At 31.9% G+C, this 10,058-nt stretch overlaps 1 protein-coding gene and 2 long non-coding RNA genes across 3 annotated transcripts; 1 reads left to right on the plus strand and 2 right to left on the minus strand.

Moving 5' to 3' along the window:
* Nucleotides 1-3,406: 3,406 nt before the first annotated feature.
* Nucleotides 3,407-3,948, minus strand: LOC146907146 (uncharacterized). Its single transcript, XR_015019361.1, has 2 exons — nucleotides 3,811-3,948; nucleotides 3,407-3,625 (listed from the first exon to the last, which is right to left on the minus strand). It is a non-coding gene; the product is annotated as an uncharacterized LOC146907146 (long non-coding RNA).
* A 1,387-nt stretch (nucleotides 3,949-5,335) lies between these two features.
* Nucleotides 5,336-6,307, plus strand: LOC146907147 (uncharacterized). The gene is made up of 3 exons (XR_015019362.1): nucleotides 5,336-5,472; nucleotides 5,573-5,671; nucleotides 6,189-6,307. It is a non-coding gene; the product is annotated as an uncharacterized LOC146907147 (long non-coding RNA).
* On the minus strand, nucleotides 5,852-9,446 carry LOC146907148 (G-type lectin S-receptor-like serine/threonine-protein kinase At1g11300). Its single transcript, XM_085727102.1, has 7 exons — nucleotides 7,995-9,446; nucleotides 7,778-7,885; nucleotides 7,543-7,704; nucleotides 7,259-7,471; nucleotides 6,781-7,018; nucleotides 6,558-6,708; nucleotides 5,852-6,432 (listed from the first exon to the last, which is right to left on the minus strand). Exons 1-7 carry the CDS (start codon nucleotides 9,307-9,309, stop codon nucleotides 6,124-6,126), a joined length of 2,496 nt encoding a protein of 831 aa, XP_085583228.1. The 5' UTR covers nucleotides 9,310-9,446; the 3' UTR covers nucleotides 5,852-6,123.
* Nucleotides 9,447-10,058: the final 612 nt, after the last annotated feature.

The following is a 10,058-nucleotide window of genomic DNA, read 5'->3' on the forward strand; positions in this document are numbered from 1 at the left end:
TGTCTTAAAACACGAACCATACGATATCAATGTAAATTAAGATATATTTTGCATCTATCATAGTTGTAGTTTAATCATGCATTCAAAGCATTCAAATACCAGACTTAAAATATAAACACACAAACACTAGATCGTGTGCGATGAAGGTTGGGAGGATGATGATATTTTAGCAAATTATACTCCAATGGTATCTTAACATAATTTGTTCTTTAACTTTTCTCCGGTTATTTTGGTCGTTTTAGTCCATTTAAATATGAATTTTTAAGTTTTAAATCTAAGATTTTATTTTTCTGCGAGCTCTCAGTCTTCAAATCTATAGTTCTTCACTCACGTTTGCATATAAATATTGGATTTGAAGTTTGAAAATATATATGCAAACGGAGCAAAAGAACCAAAGACGTGAAAAAATATAAAGATTTTTTTTTGAAATTAAGTTAAAAATCTTACATAATTATTACAAAAAGTGATTATTCAAATTTCTTTTGGCAAAAAGATTGAATGTGCGAAAGTTTTTCATCTAAAAAAAGGAATTACAATTCCGATAGTGCAAGGTGTGAAATATTTGGCAGAAATTGAAATAGAAGAGGACTATCAATTGATTCCTTAAAGTTATAATTCAAATATACATACATTAGATTTCTTAAAAAAAAAAAATATACATGCAATAGACTCTTTATTTATAATACAAAAACAAAGAAAGATTTTTTTTTTTTTTATACTTCTTTTTTTGAAAGGTTGTTTTTTTTTTTTTTTTATACTTCTATTATTGCTTAAAAATATAATATATAATTGTAATTACAGTTTAATTATTCATTCAAAATTTAATAAGTTAATAGTATGTTTTAGAATTTTTTTGACCAAAAATCAGAATTGTTGAGATAAATAAATTCAATTAATAATTTATCTATTAAAAGAAAAAAGAGATTCTTCTTTGTGTGTACTTGCATTATTAAGTCATATAGAACCATAGATGAAAACTGAACTCAAGACTGTTGATTATTTTTTTAAAACTAAACTCAATATCTTAAGTTAAGCTTGAAGAAACCTATATAGTAAAATATATTTAAATTATAGTTTTGTTTTGCTCGAAAATTATTAGTTATTCCGATCGTAATCTTGCTCCCTCTGACCTCTACCCATGCTGACTACCTCAAGTAATGGTTATCTTCTCATAATGCCAGCATCATTGTCACTGGTGTATGGTTGTCTTAGAGAAATTGAAATTCTAGTTGGTTCTTTAAAACAACGATCCACGGCCGACCCTAAGATTTTTAATGTGTTGTACGAAACAATAAATTGTGTCCGTTTAATTATTTTAATATTTTTTCTTGTATTTTTTGTTGCAAAATATTCATTTATAATCAACGTTATCTAAAAAAATATTTTCAATAGAATTAATCAAAGTAAATTAAAAAGAAATATATCCACATATATAGTAGTACTAAATATATCTATTTAGTACTAAATACTAAGCAAATCAAAGCAAATTTTAAGACCTTTAAAAAAATTGTGCTCTGGACTACCGCCTACTCTCAAGGCCACCCCTGCAACGATCCCTACCTACATGCTAGCCATGGAGGCTAACAACTTGTCTCACTCTCAATTATTGCTTCTCAAGTTCTTATGCTGGCAGCTAATCGCGCAAGTGATTGTTAAGTCCAGACGATGGCTTGGAGGGTTTAGCATAGATGATGCATTTGTTGACAATAAGTTGACCTAAAATGTTTATGATTGCTAAATATGTTGATCAACTTGTTTTTTTTGGGATGATCACCTGTCATTACCTCAAATATAGTTGTACATATTTTTTATTTTTTTATTTTATTTTTTATGTTTGACTATTGCATTAAGACTAGAGAATGACTTTATTATTTCACTTTCCTTGTACTATCCTGCATGCTCATAGACACAATTAGTAGATAGATTTTTCCTTTATCAATAGTCTTGTTATCTTTAAAACAATATGAGAATATTGTTCTTTGAATCTAGGGTTAATTATGTTTTTGGTCCCTACAAAATTGCGACCTTGTAAGTTTAGTCCTTACTTAATTTTAATAGCATTTTTAATCCCTACAAAAAAAAAATTTACTTATGATTTTAGTCCCTGCTAAAATAAATTTTGTTTAATTATCCTTAAACTCTTAAATTTTTTAACGATTCAATTTATCCAAGTTTAGAACACTATGAAAGGTTCATTTACTAAAATCTATAATTTTTTAACATGAAATAAATTAAATATGAATTTTTTAAAACGACAAAAGTTTAAGATATAAGTAACAAAAATATGGACGTAGAAATCAAATTTTTGCGATATTTTTTTCAGAGGACCTTTTAATAACGTTCTTAACACGCCTGTAAAAAAATGTTGAAAAACTTAAGAGTTTAAGCATAAATTAAACAAATTTGGATTGAGTAAGGACTAATATTGAGTGCAGAAATTTTTTGTAGGGATTAAAAATGCTATTAAAATTAAGTAAGGACTAAACTTACAAGGTCGCAATTTTGTAGGGACCAAAAACATAATTAACCCTTGAATCTATATGGTTCTAATAAACTTTAAAATTGTCCAAAAAAAATGTTTTACCCTCTAATATCACGAAAGGTTAACAAAATAATGATTTTTAAAAGAAAAAGTAACGATAATTTAGTTAAATAATTTTCTATTATTATGATTATCAAGTTTATGATATTACTTCCTTTCTAAGTGTGAAAGGACAAACACAACAAAGTAAAATACTTTAGAGCCATTTAATAATGATTATAATTTTATGAATGCTTTTTAAAACTTCATAAATTCTTAAACTAATTAATTATTTTTATGAGAGCTTGAAATTTTTACACTATAAAGAGATTAAATCATATCATATTATTTACATTCGTAGAGGTAAAAACATGGCTAAAACTATGATGTGTGTTAATGTTTTGATTCTTTCCATACTTCTTGTCCTGACGGTATATGATTCTGTTTATTACCATACGCCTCCTCCTTGTATTACCGATAAAGATTGTCCTAATATTAGAAAGACTATTCGGTGTCGTAAAGGATTTTGTGTAGAGATCATAAAAATGTAGTGAGACTAATGAGTTCTTGCGCTAGCAAAATAATTGTGCAATATATACCTTATGTTAGAATATTCCACAAGTCATCATTTAGTTTTAGTTTATGCACCAAATAATTGTATTTTGATCTTAATTTTATGGTCCTTGAAGTTGCAATTTATTACTCTATTATGATGGCAATGAAATAAAATAAGGAAGCAAAAAGTTTTATTTATAATTAGTATGCACACCTATGCAAAATACGAGTTACAATTTCGTCATACTTGAGGGAAAAATACTATGATGTATCAACTATAAGTTAAAGTCTAACATTGGATAAAAGAGTGAAGGTTGGACAACAAATAAGTGAAAAAACTCATATACTTCAGCCTTAAAATTCTGGATGAAGATGAGGTATCATTCTAACTTGTGTGGTTGCTCTTTTTGCAATGTGTTTCTTTACAATAGCGTTTACTCCCCTCGAAAGGGAAATGGTGGAATCATATCTGGTTCAACATTGTGGGGGAAGAGGTAGTGGTTCTTGGTGGTGGATCACATAAGAGTCCCACATTGGAGAAAACATGGCCTGCAAATTTCAATAGGCATAGTAACAAATATATACAAATTAAATAAGACTTTAGATCATAAACTGAATAAAAAATGTTTATTAATTGAATCCAACAAATAAGAAGGGTTCATCGTGGAACCGTAATCAAAGTGGTTTACTTGTACATGGCAACAAACATCATTAAATAATAATAGAAAAAATACCCTGGAGAGAACAAGAGGATGATGAAGATCCTCTACCTTGAAACTCTAATGTTTAACCCCTGCCTACCCTATAGAGAACAAGAGGAGGATGGAATTCCTTTACCATTGACACCTCTCCAACGTCTCTTATTTTCTTCCCTGTATAACGATATGAAGATTTGAAGAAATTTGTTAAGACTATAAAATTTGAAAGTGCAATTATTCTACCAAATTGAAAAGCGCATAAACACTTAAGAACTTCTTACCATGCTCATATCTTATAAATTCTAAAGTCTAAGAATTTTACTCTGTTTTGTAATTGTTTATACCTCTTATTGTATATCAAGTGTAAAACTAAACAATCTTTATTTGATTAAGTTAGATTGTAAGAAGTCTTTTTCAGTTGTGATTAAGCATTTGGAAGTCTCTTGCTTGTGTGCTTGAGAATTTGGAAGTCTCTTATTTGTGTGTTTGAGCATTTGTAATCATTGTGATTATAGTGAAGATCCCTTAGAAGTGCAAGGGGACTGAAGTACTCTTGGATTGTGGGAGGAACCGGTATAATTGCTCTCTCTCTCTGCCTTAAAAAAAGTTTGAAAAAGCTAATACAATTCAACTCTCCTTCTTGTGTTTTTTCTCACCTTCAACCCTTGTTTCTATCATTCATTGGTTTATCTAATTTTAACTTCACTTGAATGAAGATGTAACCGGTTCTCTTTGCTCCCCCCTACTATACATTGCAGAAATATAGGCTATGTTAGGATAGAACTCTTTGAAAAGAAACTTGCAAGAACCGATGTTCGATCCCCGAAGTTTCACTTATTTATCTTAAAGGTGAATTTCTAGCGCAACCTTGCAAAAAAAGAAAAGAAAGAAATATTACCTTGGTCCTTGTGAATTCAATGTTCTCACGGTTAAACCACTAAGCCGTAACAACGGCGGAGACAAAAATGTACATGATCTTATTATGTTATTCTTTCATTAAAAAAATCCACGTGGCACCAACTTTTCAGGCTGTATATAGGCGTGTTTGGTGTCTGACATCTTGGTGTTCAACTGTACAATTTGATTAAATCATCACCACTTTCGTATGTTAGTGTCCAGTGCTTCAATAATTCAAAAACTTTCTCGACCAAAACCCTCAATCCAAACATACACTAGAGTCCTGCAATAGTTGTCGAGTTTCTATTTCGTATACCTTGGTCTCTAAAAATACTGTTTCTAAAGGACGTTACAAGGATATTTATATAATTCCTGTTATTTATTTGAATTTCAGTCGCAATGTTTCTGATTTTTCAAGCCCTTGCTATTTTGTTTTAATGTCATTTTTGTGTGGCTTCCATCTTCAATGTGAAATATCAAATAGGCATACACTTTAAAGAGAGAATTGAGGCAGAGCATAGGTTATTTATTATATACTGAAAAGATTACATATTACAGTGAATATAGGAGTAATACGCAGCGACTCTTCAGTTTTCTTTTATAAAAATAGATCATGTTTTACACACGTGTAGATTTATAGTTTTATTGTTTAAAAAAGGAAAATGCTAACTAGTGCTCCTGATTTTTCAGCATACAACCGATTAACTTTGAAAATGTTGAATTTGATTTTTATTCACAAGTTTGTAACTTATATGTATGAGCACAAAGCTCTGAAGTAAGTGGTCCTGCAATTTTGCTATTGTAAGTTTGATTTAAAGATTGTCACATTATTAAATTATTATTATTATCATTTTTATTTCACAAGGCTAATTTTCATATATAAACTATTATCATCATGCAGGTATTAACAGTTGTGACACAAAGACCTGAAATGAGGACGAGGAGAACTGCTCGGGGAAGCACTCTTGAATCACGTATCAGTATTGACCTTCAGCAGGAGGTGATTGTCCAAAATTTCTAACATATTTCCCTACGAATCATTCTTAAGCATTGAACAGTTCATTACCAATGTATATGCATGAGTAAATTTATTTTTGAGATTCACAGCCTATCACACTTTTCAGAGAAATCTGCATTCCACAGTATCATATTAGTCTTTGTCAAAAAATTAAAAACAGTATCAAACTGGAAACCTGTTCCCATTAACTATGTCATAGTGTGCCTGTCTTTTACATAAACCCCGCCTGTATTTCACTATTTATGAAAATCTAACAATCAAGCTTTGTTATATTGTATAAAAAGAAAAGAGGCAATTAATAAAAGGATTAGACCTTTTGATTCTTCTGTTACACCAGAGTTTACTTTTCTGACAAACCATATCAATGAACATAGATTCTAGTATTTACCACATATCCGTTGACCTCAAAATCCTTTCTTAAAGGTCTTAGTGTGCTATCTGCCACATATGTCTGTAATACTGACAGTATTGATGGATAGATCATTTTGATTTTCATCAGGTGACTTTGTATTCAACATATTCTGCCTTAGGATGAAAGCAGGTTGACTAGGAGGAGGAAGAAATGCGGCCTCGCTGGTAAGCATAGAAATCACTGCAGCCATAGTGGGCCTATCTACAGCACGTTCTTGCACACACAAAAGCCCTATATGTATGTACCTTGAAACATGATTATGATCACTATGATCATATATTCCTTGATCTATCGAAGGTAAAATACTTCCTTCCTGCCATTGTATCCAGACCTAAAAGAAAAGCAAAAAAAGTCAGACATTTGGAAATAGTATCTGCAAACGGCTTGTTCAAAAAAAGTATCTGCAAACGGAAAAGGAATTTGATATTTAATCAGAAACGAACTATTGAGGCTTACAAATCCTAAAAGACTTAGAGCATGCTCATTGTCATAAAAGCTTGAGTTTCTTCTCCCACTAATAATCTCTAGCATCAAAACACCAAAGCTAAAAACATCTGATTTCTCTGAAAATAGTCCTTGCATTGCATACTCGGGAGACATGTAGCCACTGTGTTAAAAATGTAAAAAATTATTCCGCGAGTATTTATACGATAATATTGGACAAGGAAGTTACACTTACTAAGTTCCGACAACCCTAGTTGTATTTGCTTGATCTTCTCTCCCTCCAAAGATTCTAGCCATGCCAAAGTCGGAAATTTTTGGAATCAGCTCTTCATCTAACAATATATTACTTGCCTTTAAATCTCTGTGTATAATTCTAAGTCTTGAATCTCTGTGAAGATACAGTAATCCTCGAGCTATTCCTTCTACAATACCATACCGTTTCTTCCAATCTAGTAGCGTATTTTTCGATGGATCTAAAATTTTTTTTTTGCATTAATACTAATTTTAAAATAATATTAAAAGAAGAATTTTATTGTAATGAAATAGTAAAAGATAAAGTGAACTAATAAAATTCACAATATTCATACAAAAGATGGTCACCGGCTCCGAATCAATTGTTTATTCTCAAATATTATATACCAGTTAAGAAAGGAGAAACATGAATGTATGGAACTGTATATGAGAAAGAACTAAAGGGGGCTTAAAGAACTAACCAAAGATAAATGCATCCAAACTGTTGTTTGGCATGTATTCATACATCAACATCTTTTCATCACCTTCAACACAGCAGCCAAGAAGTCTCACAAGATTACGGTGTTGAAGCTTACAAAGGACGACTACTTCATTCATGAATTCCTCCAGCCCTTGTCCAGATGCTCTAGAAAGTCTTTTAACAGCTATTTCCTGACCATCTTGCAGTTTCCCCTGAAAGAAAATAGTAAGCGACAACAAACTACTATAGAGAATGGTTTATGACACTGCTGCATTTACAGTATCTTGTATACAGGACCAAAACCACCCTGTCCAAGTTTGTTGGACAAATGGAAGTTGTTTGTAGCAGTCGCAAGCTTTTCAAAATCAAATAGTAATAGTTCCTGTAGTTTAACTTCGGATAGTCCACCAATTATATCATCACTATTGTTATCTTTTGACGTTCCACCTTTATTAAATAGTAGGAAAGCTTTATTAAATCGAGTGAAAAACATAATTTGAGCTCAGCTCTAGTATATTACCTGAGTTGTTTGAAGTCCTTCTCCACATGAGATATGCACAAAGGACAATTATGAGTGTTCCTATTATCACTGCTATTGTAATGATGATTGTTTTGTTTCTCCCTCTCTCTGTACATAGGGAAAATTCAAAAAATAATAAATTCTATTCATACTCAAGAGTAACAACCATGTTAATGAGAATACGGCTAGAGCATATAGCAAACTAGCTAGAGCATACCAGGTTCTGCATGGCATACGCGAACATATAGATCAAGTCCTCCACTTTCTAGTTGTTGTATATCAATTAGATTCCTAGTCCAAGACATACAACCAATTCCAGCATCATGAGAATACGCAACGCATGAGCAATTCTGCAAGCATAAACTTCTGCATATGTCTGGTGCAACAGCTACACCTACTGCAAAATCAGGAACTTTAACCATCTGCAATTTCAAAAATCCATCTTCCTTTGTACTGGTGGTTTTATTGTTGACCCTTTCACACTGCAAAGGTGTCCTCCTGACACACCCCCCAGTCCAATTGTTTTTATTCCATTCTTGTATCGTCTTTGGTTCAAATTCTTTCAAACAGGTGCAAATCGGTGAACTTAGTGAACTACAGCTTGCAAATACCCCACATATACCATAACCATCACACTCTGAAACTCGGCTAGTCCATGTAACTTGCACTTCATTCCTCTCATCATCCCACGATGTTGATTCTAATTTTCCCTTTGAATTCAGGATATAGGTAACAAATTCCTCATCAGTTGGGATAGTAAAATATACATTTATATTCCCTTCTCCATCATTTCCACCTTGAAAACCGTAAAAATGTGCACCTGTCGTAGTTGGTATTCCTGTAAAACCTCCTCCATTCCAGGGGCCACTACGCCAGTACGGCCGAGTTTCATTCCAAATAAACACTTCAGCTATATTTTCGCGTAAAACAGCACTAGAAGAGAAACTCCCAACAGATGGATCAGAAGGGTTTTTCCATGATGTGAGAATTAATTTATCTCCTGTTCTTTTGTCAACAGAAAGTTTCATACCAGGCAGTAATGCATCTGAAGGTTGCTGAATACTTTGCCATAACATGTTTCTAGTTGTGCTCTCCAAAAGGACAAGGTTAGCATAATCTGAAAACTGGACAGTGGTAATGGATGTTATGTTGGAAACATTTGATGACCAAATGACTTGTTTCTGTCCATTCATTACTACAAGATTTCCATTTTCAGATATTGTGGCAATCCGATCAGAATCATTCAGCGGTTGGTTTCTGTTAGCCACCCATACGACTGTAGAACGAGACTTCCACCAAATTCCAACGTAGCGGTTTGTAGAATTTATAGGGCTAAAGAATCCAAAGTTGAAGTTACCATCTTTTGAGATTAGAGTTTCAGGGTCCTTGATGAATTGGGAAGATGTTATGGTGTCTATGGCAATACTAATGTGTAACAAATAGCAAAACAGAATGAATAAAACAGAAAACAGATTTGAACAGCATCTGAAGCTCATTATATGATACATAAACGGCCACTCTTTCTTATTCATAAGATTCAAGATTAAAGTCAATGGTCTCACTAATCATATGTAATGCATGGTTCTTAAAATCTCTATCATTGTAGAAGAAAAAGGTTTTTGAGACATTTTACTTTTCATTTTGTCCTAACTGTTTTTTTTTTATTTCATTAAATCAACTTATATCCTCTCACATATATGGAATCATTTGTTTCTTCAAATTTGTCTTAGTCAGGTTCCTACCTAATTAATAAAATAATATCTTTTTTTTTTAAAAACTATAACTTTGAATCATTCATTTTTTCATTCAAAGACAACCTCATCTAGTTTAATATAAAACAGTTTATCAGTTTATTCATAAAAAGTCAATGGTTCTATAAACTATAAAAAATAACTGAATCATTTTCATATAACCATGTTGCTTAATAGGCGGAGACTAGGGTGCACCACTTTAGATGTCGTATGCCTGTGCACCACCAGTTATGAAGCATAGACACGAACACCAAACACGACACTGACAGGGACATGTTGGCACCGGGGATAACTTGAGAAAATAAATAAATTGAATGCAATCACATATTAAAAACCATTAAAACAAATCAGTTATCTACAGATCTACTTTATAAGGCTACCTTCACTCTACATGGACACCTCTCTTACAACAACATCAAAAATTCAACAAAGCAAAAATTTGCATATTTCATCTGATAGAACAAGGAAGAGTCTAAAGCTATGCAGATGCAGAATGAAATGAATATATTTTTTTCTAATCAAAATATGGC

This window comes from Medicago sativa, chromosome 7 (genome assembly GCF_051527215.1).
Source record: "Medicago sativa cultivar Bolivia chromosome 7, Bolivia_mono, whole genome shotgun sequence".
In the NCBI taxonomy this organism is placed as follows: Eukaryota; Viridiplantae; Streptophyta; class Magnoliopsida; order Fabales; family Fabaceae; genus Medicago; species Medicago sativa.

Bases quoted from the DNA above. Each gene is read 5' to 3' on its own strand.
- LOC146907148 (XM_085727102.1), bottom strand. From the start codon at position 9,309: ATGAATAAGAAAGAGTGGCCGTTTATGTATCATATAATGAGCTTCAGA. The intron at 7,886-7,994 runs GTATGCTCTAGC...CCCTATGTACAG, and splicing joins CGTATGCCATGCAGAACCTG to AGAGAGGGAGAAACAAAACA. The intron at 7,472-7,542 runs AGATACTGTAAA...CTATTTTCTTTC, and splicing joins TGGTTTTGGTCCTGTATACA to AGGGGAAACTGCAAGATGGT.